At 41.7% G+C, this 18959-nt stretch overlaps 1 protein-coding gene across 1 annotated transcript in view; it reads left to right on the top strand.

Moving 5' to 3' along the window:
- Positions 1-18959, top strand: part of CREB5 (cAMP responsive element binding protein 5) — a 245152-nt gene that overhangs the window by 58494 nt on the left and 167699 nt on the right. Inside the window, exon 2 of the mRNA XM_030189971.1 lies at positions 12324-12450. Coding sequence (XP_030045831.1) covers positions 12324-12450 — 127 coding nt within the window. The remainder of the gene's footprint in view (positions 1-12323; positions 12451-18959) is intronic.

Below are 18959 nucleotides of genomic sequence, written 5' to 3' on the forward strand. Positions count from 1 at the left end.
GGCCCCTCCCACGAACAAATGCCTTGGATTTATTCGTTTTTGAGCTGGGCGCTTTCATTTTCCATTATCGCTGAAAAACAAAAACGCCCAGCTCACAAATTGTCGAATAAAACATGGACGTCTATTTTTTTCAAAAATACGGTTCGGTCCGCCCGTTCTCGGACCCGTTCTCGGAGATAAACGCCCATGGAGATAGACGTTTTCATTCAATTATGCCCCTCTATGGATAGGCAGACTGGATGAGCCATTTGGCCTTTATCTGCCGTTAATGTTTCTGTATTTCTAAAGTGAGTTACATTCAGGCACAGTATGTAGTTCGTTCTCTAGAGGGCTTACAACCTAAGGTTATCATTTACTAATAAGCATTAACTAATTAATGCACATTAAATAACACAGGCCACATTATTTTATGTGTGTAATTCAAATCATTGCATGTTTGTTAATAGGGCCCTGAGCTGGTATCTGAGACAAAAGAAAATTAAGGGAAGTGTCCAAGGTCACAAGAAGCATAGCAGGCTCCTCTCCTGCTAATACATGTACTCACTTGCAATCTTAGAGAGACAAGATGGGGAAGTGATATATGTGAAGGTCTGTGTAAGAGGGGAGAGGCAGGCATGGAGGGAAAATATAGATTTAGGGAGCCTGGGGATGAATTGGAGCTATGCTCTTGAGGGTCTGTCACAAATGTTCACTACTACCCAAGCTTGGTACTGATGTTTGTGATTTGTCAAATCATTCATTCACAACTTAGATAATAAGGCTTTTATTTTGTCCTTGAAGACATAGGTTTCTCTGCTTGCCACGCAGCATTTTCTAAACTGAGGTTGATATGGAGGATTAAATTCAAGGTTTATTGTTGATGTTTTGGGTATGACATGGTAATGCTCCTAATTATTTAAAGGTTCTAGTTCAAGTTTACCAGCCCAGGTGATCTTCGCACTCAGTAAGTCTGAATTTGCTGAAACTTTCTTCACTGGTCTGAGTGAATGCTCAGATTTTGCAAATAAGTGAAAGCCCTGATATTTCGGAAAGCTTATAATGTGTGTTAGCTGGTAATTGTTATGAGATTAGGAAAATGGGGAGGGAAGATTATTTTATATGCTTGTATTAGTTTTAATTTATACATATTTCTTTGTGCATCGCTGTGAGTGAGGGTTCCCCCAGATTGGCAAATCATACCTTTCTGCAAATTAAATAAATATTGATGGGGGCAGGGAGGGCGGCAGGAAAGGAAGAAGTGCATGTCTGCTCCTGGGTTTGCAGACCCATCATCAGATTACTGGCAGTTATATTACTGATTTAAAGGTTCTGCTAGGTAATGGTCTCCCTTAATTAAAACTAGTGCTTAGCAAACATGCCTAGCCTCCAATAACAGACAAAACAAAAAGTAGAGTAGAGTAGGTAAGCTCATCCAAAAAAACACAAGGGAGTCGCTGAGATTCTTATATGTGAAGTTTATTAATAGAATTACACCAATATGACCGAACACAGCAGTCTTGAATTTGGTGTAAGCTTAAGTTCTACTATCTATCCAATTCAGCCTACAGGAAGTGCTGATCGGCTTCCTTTGCAAGTCACTCCAAAACATGATTGTTTTTTAAACTTAGACATCAAGTTTTGCTTCTGTACAACATGTAGTTACTTAGCAACTGGTTCCACTTCCTAGACATTTCATAATTGATCTCTCCTAGCCTCTAATAACCTCATCTCTCTCAGAAGTGTACCATTCTTAGGCCGGAAACTTGTGTAGAAATCCAAAGGGCTCCACTGAGGTATTTTTACATTCTCTTTCTGAACAGGGAGAACTTTCAGGCCTGGGAAAATAAATAGAAATTGGTATATATTTGAGAGGTGTGCTGTACATTCCCAAGGGTGGAGCAATAGTATTTCTGTTCTCAGAGGGGGCCCCGGTGCTGCAGCCATCCTCACAAGCTGCCTCCAGCTGTCATGAAGAAGCTTTCCTTCTGTGCTGCAATCTGCCCAGGCAGAAACAGAGGGGGTGGATTACGCGGGGGGGGGGGGGGGGGGGCAGCCAGAGGCAGCTTGTGAGGATGGCTGCTGCACACGGGGCCCCTCTGAGAAGGGAAATACATTTTTAAAGAAGATTGGGAAGGTGAGGGGAAGGGAGAAGGAGTTGGGCTGTGGTGCAGAGAAGGGGAAGAGATGCCTGGACCCTGCCCAGGACCTATGGAGGTTCCCTAGTTTTTTATGGATGGGGCAAGAACAATTCCCAGTTGCTTGTGTCCCATCTAGCTCCAGTTCAAAGTAGCACTTAGTTGACCCCTAGTGACAGTCTCATGGTACTGCCACTTGGTTGGGGGGGGGGGGGTCAAGCTACCAAAAGGCTTGCACTCAAACCAGAAAGTTAGGGCAAATTTATTTTGGCATGTTTCCTTTTTTTTTTTCTGTGGACAAATGGTCTACCAGTAAGCATGTTTCTTGTCACTCAGCTGCCTGGATCTTTTCATGAAGTTGAATTGTGTAGCAACACCTTTTTGTTTTGTTGTTGTATGTGCGAAGCTATCCATAAAATACAAACTAGACTCTATACAGTAGTGGAAGAAACATCTGATTGTTAATTTAGCAAAAATTGTACCTGTATGCTGTACTTCAAAAAAACACAAGGGCAAACGGTCTGCAAGCTCTAAGATGGAAAACAAATGAAGCAGATCGCAAAAATAAAACAGTAATTTATTATTAAAACCTGAAGTTATATATACATAAATAGCCCGACACAGGCCGTGTTTCGCCCGACAGGGCTGCTTCAGGGGCTACAAAAGAAATAATATGAAATAATATAAAACACTTGAAACAAACCACATATATTGTTTAAATATAAAATAATATCAAATAACAACATATAAAAAAATAATAAAATAATATATATCATCAATGACTACAGATATCCTGAGTGAAATGTTCCTGTATCGTTTTGGCTAATATACATAGTAAATATATCTTTCAATCGTTTAGAAGTGATCATTCTGTTTGTGGGACTTTGATATAACATATATTATATTTTGGAATTTATTTTTAATTTTATCATGGGATATTGGTATCATATAGGTTTTTAAAAAAATGCATTTATAATTAAGTTCGACGTACATTTTTATATGTAGTCATTGATGATATATATTATTTTTTTATATGTTGTTATTTGATATTATTTTATATTTAAACTATATATGTGGTTTGTTTCAAGTGTTTTATATTATTTCATATTATTTCTTTTGTAGCCCCTGAAGCAGCCCTGTCGGGCGAAACACGGCCTGTGTCGGGCTATTTATGTATATATAACTTCAGGTTTTAATAATAAATTACTGTTTTATTTTTGCGATCTGCTTCGTTTGTTTTCCATGCTGTACTTCAAAATACATGTCTGCTGTTTCCTCAGCTTGGCTATAATAACAAAAACAAAATTTCCACAGAGTTTTATGACTTAATGACACTTTAACCCAACACTAGTAAAACTCCCTGCAGTAAATGCACTTCATACTTTTCTTTATTGGAAGAAGACAAAAAAGCTAAGATGCGCTGTAAGCCGTTAGATGAAACAGCTTTCCTCTAATTCACTCGTATCCTTGTAAAAGTTGCTATCTCTGAGGAGGAGGATGTATGAGGAACCATGTTTCATTTTGGTCATTATGTAGTTTGATGTAATGAACTCAGAAATTAGAGAGAAATAGAGAGAACTCATTCCTAAAACTGCCATTCTTCATAGATGCCATGTATTGGATCCAGAGGAACAAACGTCTCTTTATTTTGAATAATTTCTAAGCCCCATAAATAGCCCAAATTATCTGGAGAGATTTGGCCTGCTGAATATTCTCTTGCTGTATGCAAAAAATAAATAAATAACATTTTTTATTTAGGCCAGCTTGAGGCATATTCATGTCTGTCATACTTGAGACTTATTCCTGTGCCTAATTGTTTTTGGCTGACCTCTGAAACTTGCAGAATGGAGACCAAAGAGAATAAAGTTGTTTGTCTTGCCAATTGAATCTTCCTTCTGTATGAACGAATACCTACTGTATTAATAAACTTTTCTGCTATGCAAGCAGCATAACAAACATTTTATTTTCTGAGCACACATTCAGGTGTGTATGTGTGGATAGCAAAAAGTTAAACTCGATCTGCAACTGCTGGTTCCATACCTTACTATTCTGGTCCTCTCTGTGGGGGTTATTTTGAAAGACAAATAGGAGGTCCTAGTGGGCAGGTAGAGGCAAAAGCCTCACTATCTGATTATAGAAATCCAAAATCATCTCTACACCACGAAAAAAAAAGTCAAAATCACCGTTTTTTTTGGTGCTGTCCCAAACATAGGAACAAACATGAATAGGTTGAACAAAATTGTCAGGAATAGATGTTGATGTGGGGTGCTGCCGCTGGGTGGGCCTGAGTCAAGAATGGGTAGGCCTGTGCCCACCCGTAGCTACGCCACTGGAGTATATGGATTCAGAGAAAGGCCAGCACTTAATTTGGTTACCATAACAGATGAAAATTCAGCCTCTGGTTTTAGAGAATTACATTTCTGTGCAGTTTGTAACACAAATGGAATACTGGTATTAAAGCTGTTTATCACCTTGTAGATTCACCCTCCCACACACACACACTCACACACACCAACCCACCCAAAAGAGGTAATGTTAAGAGGGGTGATAGTGGTTTATTTACCATTTCGAACAGTGTGCTTTTGCCAGAATTGCTGTACTTCTTTTCTTTAACTCTGGAAAATACTGAAGTCCTTTAATCTGGATCACTTTCACAAATTCACACCAGCCAAGCCAAGAAACTCTTTGTACCAGGCAGCCTCAGATTTAAGCTTTTTGTTGTGAAGCTGTTGACCTGTGTAATAGGCCTCGACTGGGTGAGGGGGGGGGGGGGTGTCTCGCAGGAATCTGGGGGTGAAACACCATAAACTAGAGACTGCTTGTCTGTACACTGTTGGAATGTCAAACATTGGCAGTTGAGCTGATGTGTTCAATAAAAGGACTGCAGCAGAGGTCCTGAGAACAATGCAGAGTGGAGCGCCTGCCAGTTAGACGTAAACCAGAACCTTTGGGAGAGGTGTAAGGAAGATTTTCACATAGAAATGTACCTTTAGATACTGTGGGTTCTAAAACCCAGTTGTCATGTAATTATTTCTATTTATTTTCCTTTGCCGAGATCTTACAGTTTTTGAGCACATTTTGAGCAAATTTCAAAGGGAACTACGCTGCAATTTTATATACTGGATAGATTGACAATGGTTCTATGTTTCTAATGAAAAACTAATTAACTTATTGTGGCCCCTGTATGGAAACCATGGAGCGTCTTTGGTTTGTGTTCTACTACTACCTGCTCCATGAGCCTGAAACAGGAGGGCTGGAACTCAGGCAGTTGCTGAAAATTTGTTTCAGCGGAAAATAACCATGTCTGAGACTTGGGGGCATTAAGAGGTCCTTTTACCGAGCTGCGGTAAAAGGGGTCCAGCGCTAGCAGCGGCAGCTGTTTTTGCTGTGCGTTGCGGCCCTTTGTACCGCAGCGGGTAAAAGGGCCGAAAAAGAAATTGGCCATGCGGTGAGATTGCACTTACTCCGTGGCCATTTGGGGGGGTGGGGGAACACTTCTAACCATTGAGGTGGAGATAAGGGCTCCCGCGCTAACCTGGCAAAAAAACAGGCAGCGCGTGGCACTGCCCGATTGCTGCCGGGTAACTAATGAACTAAAAAATAGGGACCTATTTTCCATAGTGCCAGAAATGTCATGCGCTGGGGCTGGAACTGCCGCTGGTGCCCGTGATAGGCTGGTGGTATCTCCAGATTGGCACGCTGTAAGCCCAATTTGGGGCTTACCGCCACTTAGTAAAAGGGCCCCTTTTACTAAAGTGCATTTAACTGCAAATCACTGCCAATTAAAGACCATTATCTGCACTTAAAGCCAGTTAGCACCTAATTTAACAGTTAATCTAGGTGCGTAACTGGCACTATTATATAACCTGCACATGCAATTTTGCGCACTAGTCATGAAATTGTATACACAAGTTTATAGAATGAGGGAGATGGAGGACAATCCTATGAAAGGGTGCCTACAACACGCTTACTTAACCCTACTTTATAAAGAAAATTACACGTGCACTTGTCCTTATAGAATTTCAGTGTAACATGTCAAAGATGCACCTGGAAATAAGGTACGATTGCTTGCATGAGCTGGTGTAAATGATTGTGCCAAAATCCAAAAGAACGTGCATAAATGATACATAATCATTGGGGGGGGGGGGGGGGAGGGAACCTTTCTAAGCTTACTCATCAAACTTTGTTATTTAACATCATAATTTAAGCAAATTTGGGTAATTTGTACTAAAATAAACATCGAGCAACACTTTGCATAATTGACCACCAGAACTCGCTGCTTTCTGCTGTACAAAAGTGACGCCACTATGATGCCATTCTTTCCACTAACTGTAAAAAGGCTGTTTTGCTGAAGAAGAAAGAGTTGTTATCAGATTTTTGCACCTAACTAAACATTATGGTGTGAATCGATATAGTGTTGTATTTCTGACAAAGATTTGGATAATGACTGCATAGGAAGAACTTGATCAACGTGTGATTAAGACAGTAGTGTGCATGTCTTCACACGTGTGTCTGCTCCAGGGGCGTAGCCAGACTTTGGCGGGAGGGGGGTCCAGAGCCCGAGGTAAGGAGGCACCTTTTAGCCCCCCCGGCGCCGCCAACCCTTTCGACCCCCTCTTCCCGCCACTGCACACCCTCCCCCGCTGCCGCCGTCAGGTACCTTTGCTGGCGGGGGTCCCCAACCCCCGCCAGCCAAAGTCCTTTCTCTGGCGCGGCCACGTTGCTGATCTGCAAGGGCAGGCTTCTGTTTCTGTGAGTCTGACGTCCTGCACGTATGGCGGCTGCGCCAGAGAAGACTTCGGCTGGTGGGGGTTGGGGACCCCCGCTAGCAAAGATACCCATTGGTGGCGGGGGAGGGTTGGCTGCGGGAGGGGGGTCAAAGGGGTTGGCAGCGGGGGGCCAGGGCCAAATCTACGGGGGCCCATGCCCCCATGGCCCCACGTAGCTACGCCCCTAGTCTGCTCAAGGAGGACATTGAGCAAATTCTGTGACTGAAATTAACCTTATTTACTACTACTAATAATAATCATTTCTATAGCACTACTAGATGTACGCTAGTGCTGTACACATTATATACAGGTACTTTCTCTGTCCCTAGAGGTCTCAGAATCTAAGTTTTTGCATCTGGGGCAATGGAGGATTATGGGGCCCTTTTACTAAGCCACGTAGGTGCCTACATGTGCCAAACTTGCTTCAATTTGGAATTATCGCCCGGCTACCGCATGCTCTGGGTGGTAATTTCATTTTTTTTTTTACACACGTCCACTACGCGTGCTGGGAAATAATTTTTATTTTCCGTCACGTGGCGCTAACCGAGCATTAAAAGGCATTGTTCGTGTGTAGACTATCACTACTTGGTTAACGCGCGAGACCTTACCACTAAGTCAATGGGTGGCGGTAAGGTCTCAGACCCAAAATGGACATGCGCCAATTTTCATTTTGCTGCACGTCCATTTTCGCACCCCCCCCCCCCCCCCCCAAAAAAGCATTTTTTTACGTGTGCTGAAAAACGGATCTGCGCATGTCCAAAACACATGCCTACACTAGCACAGGCCATTTTTCAGTGCACCTTAGTAAAAGTACATAACACAACTCTTCTGCTGTACGATTCCTTAGTGTGGCTGTGCCACATGAACTTTATCTTACCACAACATCATTTTGTATTTGTTTACACCGGAGTCTGTGACGCCTCTCCGGTACTATGTAAGCCACATTGAGCCTACAAATAGGTGGGAAAATGTGGGATATAAATGTAGCAAATAAATAAAAGGACCCCTACGTGACTTGCCCAAAGTCACAAAGAGCTGCAGTGGGAATCAAACCCAAGTCACCAGGATCAAAGTCTGCTGCACTAACCATTAGGCTGCTCCTTCACTTGTAAGAGTAGATCTCTGTTTGTTACTAACTGAAAAAGGACACATAAGTTTTTGCTAAATGTACATTGTACAACTGTTTCATTCAAATTTTCGAGCCTTGTATTTTACAGTGCATTAGGGTGTGGTAAAGTGTATTGTTGTTGCCTTGTTATCAATACATTATATTAGATTGTAAGCTCTTTGAGCAGGGACTGTCTTTCTTCTATGTTTGTGCAGCGCTGCATACGCCTTGTAGCGCTATAGAAATCCTAAATAGTAGTAGTAGTAGTAATACATTTCTGCATGTTTACTGAAAATTAGACTTAAATAGATGCACAGTAACTCATGTTATGAGGTAAAATGTGCAGATTCCCTTTTTTCCGTTCACTGTATCGCGTAAACAATAATATCACACAGATGTCAGTTTTGCACAGTAGAGAAAGTATTCAGCAAGTTATGGAAGTCAGTTACCCAAAGCGTAGCTTAATATTTATTTGGTAAAACATACCCAAATTTGCTTAAATTACACTGTTAAACAACAAAGTTAGATGACAAAATCTAGGGATTCCCTTTTTTTTTGAATCACCATTTTAGTATTCTATAATCTGTGTGTAAATTTATGCTCCATCCGAAAAAATTATGATATGGTCCACACTCAAAAATACAAAATTCCAACCAGAAGTGGGCAATAAAGATTCACACAAACCTTTGGCAGGAGGACAAGACCTCAGACGTCACAAAGAATTCTTACCTGTCCAGTTATAATAATGAGTCAGGGTAATGATCTTTCAGCGACAATTTCAGTCATAGGTCAAAAATCTCCTCCTTACCCATATTTTTTCATACAGTTTGTATGAAAATCTCTTTCATGCATATTCATTGTGGATATCCTGAAAACCCGACTGGCAAGGGGGGGGGGGGTACCCCAGGACCAGCTTGGGAAACACTGTTTCAGAAGAGTTTATAGATGGGCATGTACATATATATGTGCAACAAATCAACCAATAAGGTGTGGAAAAATTCCCTTGAAATAAATAATAACACTATACTACTTTTTCCACTGAACTGCTGAAAATGATACAAAAAATCAGTATTTTCTTCAAATATAGTTCAAATTAACTATGGAGGAAAAAAGAGCCTCACAGAGCTCCTAGACAATATAGCCATCTATTGGAGCTAAAATGGATCTTAATCTGATCCTCTCTTCATCATTGGCTCTAAAAAAACCTCCAAGATATCATATTATTTATACCCCACACTTTTTCCCACTCATGGCAGGCTCAATGTGGTAGGCAATGGAGGGTTAAGTGACTTGCCCAAAGTCACAAAGAGCTGCCTGGGCCGGGAATCAAACTCAGTTCCCCAGGACCAAAGTCCACCACCCTAACCACTAGGCCACTCCTCCACTCTGCTTCATTACTCACTGCTCACTAACACATATGAATAACATCAAATTGTTGTCTAGGAGCTCTGTGAGGCTCTTTTTTCCTCCATAGTTAATTTGAACTATATTTGAAGAAAATACTGATTTTTTTGTATCATTTTCAGCATTGTTTAGTGGAAAAAGTAGTATAGTGTTATCATATATATGTGCACACATGTGCATATAGGATAGTATTCAGGTAATTTCTGTGCATTCCTGGTGGATGAATCTTGGTTCCTTCTTCATAGATTCTGCCCCATGATGCTGGGCTGTCCATGTGTCCTTTCTGTTTTTTCTCATAATGGTATGTTTAACTGCTGTAATTGCCTATTGCTCATGTTTGATTTATTCTTACTGAGTGAATTCCTTCAAAAAGGTGGTAAATAAATCCTAATAAATAAATAAATAAATACAGTGGGGGAAATAAGTATTTGATCCCTTGCTGATTTTGTAAGTGTGCCCACTGACAAAGACATGAGCAGCCCATAATTGAAGGGTAGGTTATTGGTAACAGTGAGAGATAGCACATCACAAATTAAATCCGGAAAATCACATTGTGGAAAGTATATGAATTTATTTGCATTCTGCAGAGGGAAATAAGTATTTGATCCCTCTGGCAAACAAGACCTAATACTTGGTGGCAAAACCCTTGTTGGCAAGCACAGCGGTCAGACGTCTTCTGTAGTTGATGATGAGGTTTGCACACGTCAGGAGGAATTTTGGTCCACTCCTCTTTGCAGATCATCTCTAAATCATTAAGAGTTCTGGGCTGTCGCTTGGCAACTCGCAGCTTCAGCTCCCTCCATAAGTTTTCAATGGGATTAAGGTCTGGTGACTGGCTAGGCCACTCCATGACCCTAATGTGCTTCTTCCTGAGCCACTCCTTTGTTGCCTTGGCTGTATGTTTTGGGTCATTGTCGTGCTGGAAGACCCAGCCACGACCCATTTTTAAGGCCCTGGCGGAGGGAAGGAGGTTGTCACTCAGAATTGTACGGTACATGGCCCCATCCATTCTCCCATTGATGCGGTGAAGTAGTCCTGTGCCCTTAGCAGAGAAACACCCCCAAAACATAACATTTCCACCTCCATGCTTGACAGTGGGGACGGTGTTCTTTGGGTCATAGGCAGCATTTCTCTTCCTCCAAACACGGCGAGTTGAGTTCATGCCAAAGAGCTCAATTTTTGTCTCATCTGACCACAGCACCTTCTCCCAATCACTCTCGGCATCATCCAGGTGTTCACTGGCAAACTTCAGACGGGCCGTCACATGTGCCTTCCGGAGCAGGGGGACCTTGCGGGCACTGCAGGATTGCAATCCGTTATGTCGTAATGTGTTACCAATGGTTTTCGTGGTGACAGTGGTCCCAGCTGCCTTGAGATCATTGACAAGTTCCCCCCTTGTAGTTGTAGGCTGATTTCTAACCTTCCTCATGATCAAGGATACCCCACGAGGTGAGATTTTGCGTGGAGCCCCAGATCTTTGTCGATTGACAGTCATTTTGTACTTCTTCCATTTTCTTACTATGGCACCAACAGTTGTCTCCTTCTCGCCCAGCGTCTTACTGATGGTTTTGTAGCCCATTCCAGCCTTGTGCAGGTGTATGATCTTGTCCCTGACATCCTTAGACAGCTCCTTGCTCTTGGCCATTTTGTAGAGGTTAGAGTCTGACTGATTCACTGAGTCTGTGGACAGGTGTCTTTCATACAGGTGACCATTGCCGACAGCTGTCTGTCATGCAGGTAACGAGTTGATTTGGAGCATCTACCTGGTCTGTAGGGGCCAGATCTCTTACTGGTTGGTGGGGGATCAAATACTTATTTCCCTCTGCAGAATGCAAATAAATTCATATACTTTCCACAATGTGATTTTCCGGATTTAATTTGTGATGTGCTATCTCTCACTGTTACCAATAACCTACCCTTCAATTATGGGCTGCTCATGTCTTTGTCAGTGGGCACACTTACAAAATCAGCAAGGGATCAAATACTTATTTCCCCCACTGTATAGATGTGCTTGGGACCCCATTTGGGGTTGTGACCCACAGTGTGGGGAACCACTGGTGTAGAGTAACAGGCAAGTTGGGAGGAGATGGGAGCTCTTTACCCTTTCTTCCCCTTTAGATGTTATCCTTGATCCTATACCTGTGACATGGCATTGCTAGAGCTCTGTGCCTCATCTCGTCCCCTAATTGCAATAAATCTTAAGACAGAGGCATAAAATATGGCAGCGACTGAGGGCCTCCCTCCATCAACTCCTCTCTCTGCCCCTAATAGAATTTTGGTTCCTAGTTCCAGCTGCTCCCACTGGTCCCAGTTCCCTGAGGAACTTCTCCACAGGGTCTCCTGGCACCATCCTACATCAGCAGAACATTTACTTCTTTCCCAGACATGGCGGCTGGAATTCTCACACCATCATTCACAGCTGTAGCCCATGCCTGACGTATGGGCACCTGGAGGTTTCAGGCAGTTTCAGCAAAATGCTGGAATCTTAGGGGAAAGCTCAGATTTTTTTTTTCCTGCTGTGCATTTTCCAGCATTGGCCCTAGGGACTACTTTTCTCTTTAAATTTCCCTCTAAATGTTTGATTACTTTAGCTAGTCTTGATTACATCTTCTTTGAACCAGATCAGGTAGAAAGATTTGCTGTTGGATAGGGAAGCTAGGCAAACATGAGTGGCTTATTTTTTTGTTATCGCCTTAGGTAAATCTCTAGATAGGTAGGGATGCATTTGTTATTGCGCTCTTGATTTCTTTTAGTTTATTTATATGATGTAACTTTTCTCTTCTTTCTGTCTTGATATAGGCTATTGGTTGCTTGTGAATAATGCTATACATGTATTTCATGAAAACAAAAAATGATAGCCTGCTCAATAATGCACAATTTGTTTGTCCGTGCTGTTGAGTCTAATAATACTGTTTCCTTTTCTGTTAGGCCTGTTCCAGGCTCCCTGTCATCACTACTACATTTACACAACAGACAGAGACAGCCCATGCCAGCCTCCATGCCAGGCACCCTTCCTAACCCTACGATGCCTGGATCTTCAGCAGTATTAATGCCAGTAAGTCTCTCCATTTTGTTTTTTGCCTTTCATATAACAAATAAAGAAAAACTGCTTTCAAAAATGACCAGTTTTCCTTATAAATCAGGCTGCATTTGTGCACAGATTTAAGGCTTTCTGTTTCCTCATAATGCTGATTGTGAGGATAGTTAGACCTATGAAGGGTAATTTTATAAAGGGGCACTTAAGGTATTAAATAGTTTCCCGAGTGTTTCCTAAGTTCACAGGTTTAGTAAGGGTAACTTTGGGATTCTCTACCAGGGTGGGGTCGGGGGGGGGGGGGGGTTAGAAAATAGACATTATTCTATAGCGACCTGGGGTCATAAGAGTCCAGACAACGGGTCACCTTAGTTGCAGTTCATAGGTAATGGTTACGGTAAGGTGGGAATGGGGTGTGACTTAGTAAGTCAGGATCACGGGATTTTTTGAATGTTTGTTGCTCTGTATTACTACTACTACTGCTTAACATTTCTAGAGCGCTACTAGGGTTACGCAGCGCTGTACAAGTTAACAAAGAAGGACGGTCCCTGCTCAAAGGAGCTTACAATCTAAAAGAACGAAATGTCAAGTTGGGGCAGTCTAGATTTCCTGAGTAGAGGTGTAGTGGTTAGGTGCCGAAGGCGACATTGAAGAGGTGGGCTTTGAGCAATCATTTGAAGATGGACAGGGAGGGGGCCTGGCATATGGGCTCAGGGAGTCCATTCCACGCATGGGATGAGGCGAGGCAGAAAGGGCAGAGCCTGGAGTTGGCGGTGGTGGAGAAGGGTACTGAAAGGAGGGATTTGTCCTGAGAGCGGAGGTTACGGGTAGGAACGTAAGGGGAGATGAGGGTTGAGAGGTAAGGAGGGGCTACAGATCGAGTGCATTTGTAGGTTAGAAGCAGAAGCTTGAATTGAATGCGGTACCTGATCGGAAGCCAATGAAGTGACTTGAGGAGAAGGGTGATATGAGTGTATCGGTCCAGGCGGAAGATAAGGCGTGCAGCAGAGTTCTGAACGGACTGAAGGGGGGATAGATGGCTAAGTGGGAGGTGGGAAGTTTGGGTTGGGAATTAATCTTGTAAAATATTGAACAACACGTTTCTGTTTGAATGAGTGTATCGTTATTCATTTGTTCAATAAAACTTGTTTACAGTTAAAGGGGCACTTAAGGACTCTTTTACTAAAGTGCATTAAGCACTTGGGACTAAATTCTATAAATGACGCTTAAAAAATAGGTGCTGAAAAAGTAGCACTTAGCGCGATTCTATAAACGGTGCTTAAAGTTAGGCATCGTTTATAGAACAGCACTTAGGACTAGATTCTCTTTATCATGCCTAAAAATTTGGCTTTGAAATGAATTTTGCCTAAGCACATTCTATGACAGCCTCACCAATATTTTGCCCATGTCATCAGCAACTAGACAGCCTGGAAGCACGGCCAGAGATCAATTTGTTTGGCCCTCTCCAACAAAAAAGGTGTTTCATTTCTCCTGACTGCTGCTTTGGATCTTGTAACTGGCTGGATTCAGTATACCTCACTCTCCTTTCCTTTGTCCATCAAGACCAAACTAACTGACCTGTAGCCTGTGGTTTCAACCTCTTCCACATTGCCACTTTTAATGACATTCAAGGAACATGCAGGAGATGTGAAGATCTTTGGCATATCCCTTTTTCCTGTCCCAAGGCACTTTTTTTTTTATACTGCCGGACCCCCTCTGAGCTCCCTTAACATCCTAGGATGGATCTCATATTTTCGATAGCTCCTCTACGTTGGCGTTTGCAAGTTTCATACAAACTTTCTTTTCCATCAATGTGCCGAGTACTGGTGGGCCCCCTTCAGTGAATACTCAAACAAAGTATTTGCTCAGCATTTCTACTTTTTCCTGTCACCTTCTACACCCGTCATCATTTTTCACATTTCACAACCTCACTTTAGTTCTTCCTCTTTTTCTTTGATACACCTGAAAAAAAGTGCCCCTTTGTTTTACCCCTTAGCAATCTTTCCTTTCTTCTGCTTTTGTCTTTTCTGCTGTGACTTGCCTTTCCTGCTTCTCTCAGCTTTTCCACCAATTATACCATATCCTTCCTTTTCTGAGATCCTTTTATCATTTTCACATTGTAATCCTTTTGCCCTCACAGTTACTTCCTATGTAACCCATAGAGGTCTCTTCCTCCTAATATGAGTATCTGTTGCCCTTAGTAAAGCTCCTTTTGGTTCAGTTCATTGATTTCATCTTGCCAGCGTCCCATCAAGGTGATTTTCTTTTCACTTTATTCAGTATTTGAATTGCTTTTCATAAACCTCAATGGCATATCGCAGCAAAAAAGAGCTAAGACAATAACACAATAGAAAACAGAGAAAACAATATCATCATAACACAATAGAGATCACTATCTAAACAAGAATGGGAACTTGTATTCCAAATAGAAGCTTAATGTGCACAATGAACAATGCTGGTACTCTTCAAGTTCAGGGCTGACTTTTGTGCATTCTCTTTCTGCCTTAATTCTTATAACAAATCACAGAAAATAAATGGCTCAATGTGGTTCCTGTTTCTGTAGTATAGAAACTTAACAATAAGCATAAGTTACATTGCCCTTTTTCAAATTACCTTTCCTCCATTCTCAACTTTTCCCAATCCCTTGATTGCCCTCGATCCCCAAAATTGTCCTAACCTCCCCAAAAATGTATCCATGCAACTTCATGTACACCTGTGCACCTGCCCCAAACCCCTAAACCACTCCCATGCAACTGCAAGAGTCACCCAAACTGCCCCAACACCTGACCGATCCCCAAATCTACCTCAACTGCCCCCAACTTCTACACGAGCCCAGATGCAGGCAGACATGCAGTCATATACTTTTATAGTGGGTATAAAAATTATTTCACGATGTGCTCCATATGCTTTCCCCAGTTGTTGTTGTTTTTATAACCACATAATAAATATTATTAATCTTGGATTATATTTAGTAGGTCGTATTCAGATATTCAAAAGCACTTACTTAGCAGTGGCTGCAAAACTTCTTTCAACAAGGCGGTAAATAAATCCTAATAATAAATAAATAAAACATTACTGCCCTATCTATGAAATTCTTAAGGGTCCTTTTACTAAGGTGCGCTGAAAAATGGACTGCGCTAGTGTAGATGCATGTTTTGGTAGCACTCAGATCCATTTTTCATGCGCCAGTAAAAAAGGCCTTTTAAAAATCTTAGCTGAAAATGGATTTGCGGAAAAGTAAAAGTTTAGGTTTGAGACCTTACCGCCAACCATTGACTTAGCAGTAAAGTCTCACGCGATAACAGTGCGGTAATCACCTATGCACGCAGAATGCCGATTACCGCCCGGTTTCTGCTGAGTGCAGGAAAATTAAAAATTATATTTCAGCGCACGTAAAAAATTAAATTACCACCCGAGCCTTACGATAGCTGGGCGGTAACTCCAAATTGATGCATGTTGGGCGCACGTAGGCGCCTACACCTCTTAGTAAAAGGGCCCCTTAGACTGCCCTGGCACTATCTACTTAGTACCGGAGAGGAGCGGAGCATGGAAGTTCTGCCTGACTATATGGATAGCCAGCGATATACAGCTGCTCTGCATATAGCCAAGCATCTTCATTTAACACTGTGAAAAGGCTATATGTCTTCACTCTGTATATAGCTCAGCAGTCATGCATATATTCAGCAAGCTGTTACACTGGGTCTGGTTATTCTCTGCTCAAGCAAGATACTTAATGAGAATGGCATGGGCTCCTTTTGGTACTGGCTAATATGACCTCAGTTATGTGTGAGATGGGATGGCTTGATTAAATTTTGACAATAATTTTCTCATATATTCTAAATGTTTCTTTCTGGTGTAGTGCAATAATTCTTTAGTATTCACTTGTTCACAGAAGGGGGTTCTTGTTTTATTTTACCCAAAGAAATGTATGAGAGGGCGCCTCTATTCATGGCCCTGTTTTAATTTTTGTCTCAGGGTCAAAGGTCAGATATATACAAGCAGGAAGTGGCACTTACCATGAGGCCGGAGGATGAATGCTCCAAAGATCATAATGTTTTCAGCACAAGTCAGCTTTTGTAGTAAGGCAGATTTCTCCCCAAAATAGACAGATTTCCCGAGGAAAGGAAACAATTATTCCCAAAAATGTAGTTTTATGCCCATGGTATTAAACTTCCACAGTAAAGCCTCCCTTAAGATGAAAATGTGATGCCCCTTGGATTGTCTTTTGTCCCTTGCTAAAAGGATTGACTGAGGCCAACTTTTACATCTGAAAGGAAAGCTCTTCCCTGTGGGTAAAAAGTGACAGTTTTTCCTTCCTTTCCTTGGAAATAATTCCTCCAGTTTCAGTGCATTTTGGTGAGACTTTGTGGCATGTCACTTATTACCCACCTTGCATATTTGTGTTCCACAGGCTTAGCTTGTGAAAAATTGATGCCCATAATGATATTTTGGCTGTATCTTCTTAATCTTCTGAGCAGCTAATCCTGTCACATTCCACTAATTGGGTATTTCTAAAATTGCCTGCCTTAAACATAAGTAAAACTATGTGCATACTAATGCATTGTCAGTCTGCGCGTATTGTTTTAGTTGGAAAATGTAACGTGCAGAGCACATGGAGTGGAAAGTATATGCACTGCATCCCGTTCCCACAATTATAAAATGACCCCCCCCCCCCCCCAATATGCGCTGGTGTTATGATGTTGATCCTAATCTGAAAATGCTTACAGTGAGAAACTTTCAGCTTCAAGGGAGGCCTTATCCTTTTTATTTATTTTAAGGAATTTGTCCTATGACATGTATAAGTAAGGCCTGGGCACACAACTACCCTGCTGTTTATTCTACCCATAGACAAAAACAAATCTGACTGGATTCAATGCATGTTACATGCCAGCAGATCTAGAATTTTGGAAAGGACTTGCTGATGATGTAGCACTTCATCATCCCCCCTCTCATTCTCTTTTCTGCCCCTGGTCTCCCTCTCTTCCCCTCTGAGCCTTCACTTACTCCATCCTGTTTCTCTCCAGCTTCTTCCAGGATTTCTCTCTATTTTCCCCTTCTTACCCTCAGGAAGTTCTTGTCTCCACCTTGTTCCTGCCCATCTCCTCCCCTATCAGGTTTCTCTCTGTCTCATCTCTCCCCCACTCCCAAGTCATTAGACTCTGTATATGTCTCCAAGGATATCTCTTCACTCTGTCTTCCTTTTCCTAAGTCTGCTGATTTCGATTTATTTATTATTTAAAATATTTATAAACCACACTGTATATTTGAGGTGGTATACAAAACCAACACACATAAAACCAAAACATTTAGAACATAATCAGAAAATATTCAATAAACATAACAAAACAGTAAAATATAATTGGAGACCATAGGCGCGTGCAAATAAAAAAAGAAACCCTTAAGTTGCTTTCTGAATTGTAAAAAAGAGCTTATACGTCTAATCTTATAAGGAACAGTATTCTAAATGTGTCTTAAACTGGGAACATCCAATAACAATTTGTCAACCAATCTCAAACTACGTCTCGGACGATATATTCTCAGTGCAGTTGCAAAGGCTAACGGTTCCGTGTTATTCAGTGTCGTGTATATTAAAACCAATACTTCAAACTGAACACAAGAACATATCAGGAGTTAATGAAGTTCCTTGAGTGCTGGGGAGATATGACACGATTGAGAAAGACTGGTAAGTAATCTGGCTGCTGCGTTCTAGACAAACTGTAAGGCCTGGATTTAATATTTAGGCAAACTTAACAGCACAGAATTACAGTAATCAAAAATTGGACCACCAAAACTTGCAACACAGTTTGAAAATTGACAGCTGATAAAAGAACTTTCAGATACAAATCAACTTTAACCTAAACAAAGTTTTTGAACAACATTGGATTTAAAAAAGGTTTGAACGAATTCCTGGAGGAAATTGAGACAGACATGGGGAAGCAACTGTTTGCCCCGGGATTGGTAGCATGGAATGTTGCTGCTAATTGAGTTTCTACCAGGTACTTGTGACCTGGCTTGGCCACTGTTTGGAAAACAGGATACTGGGCTAGATGGACCATTGGTCTGACCCAGTATGGCTACTTTTATGTTCTTTATTGCTCACACCGTTCTCAGTAGTAGCTCATGTAATTTACATTCAGGTAACCTCTGCAATCTGAAAAACAAATGGTGAGGTAAGTGGCTTGCCCAAGGTCACAAGGCGCAGCAGAGGGATTTGAATCTGGCTTTGCTGGTTGTCATCTTCATTCCCTATCATTTCCTGTGTCAGAAACCAACCCAAAGAACCTTCTTTACTTTGTTTTGTTTAAGTATGTTCTAAAGTTCCTTGGTTTCCAGAGTCTGCTTGCAGGACTTCTGCATGAGACCCAACAGGAAATCCATTGCCCAGTGTGATAATACTAATAATGAAAGTCCTGTTAGAAACTGGGGCTGGATTCATGGCAGCTCAGCCACTTACCATCCTGGGAACTCTGCTATATCACGTGACTACCAGAATGCAGCAGTTGAAGCACCTGCCATAAGACTATTGTTTT

The sequence above is a fragment of the Microcaecilia unicolor genome, chromosome 1 (assembly GCF_901765095.1).
Source record: "Microcaecilia unicolor chromosome 1, aMicUni1.1, whole genome shotgun sequence".
Classification (NCBI taxonomy): Eukaryota; Metazoa; Chordata; class Amphibia; order Gymnophiona; family Siphonopidae; genus Microcaecilia; species Microcaecilia unicolor.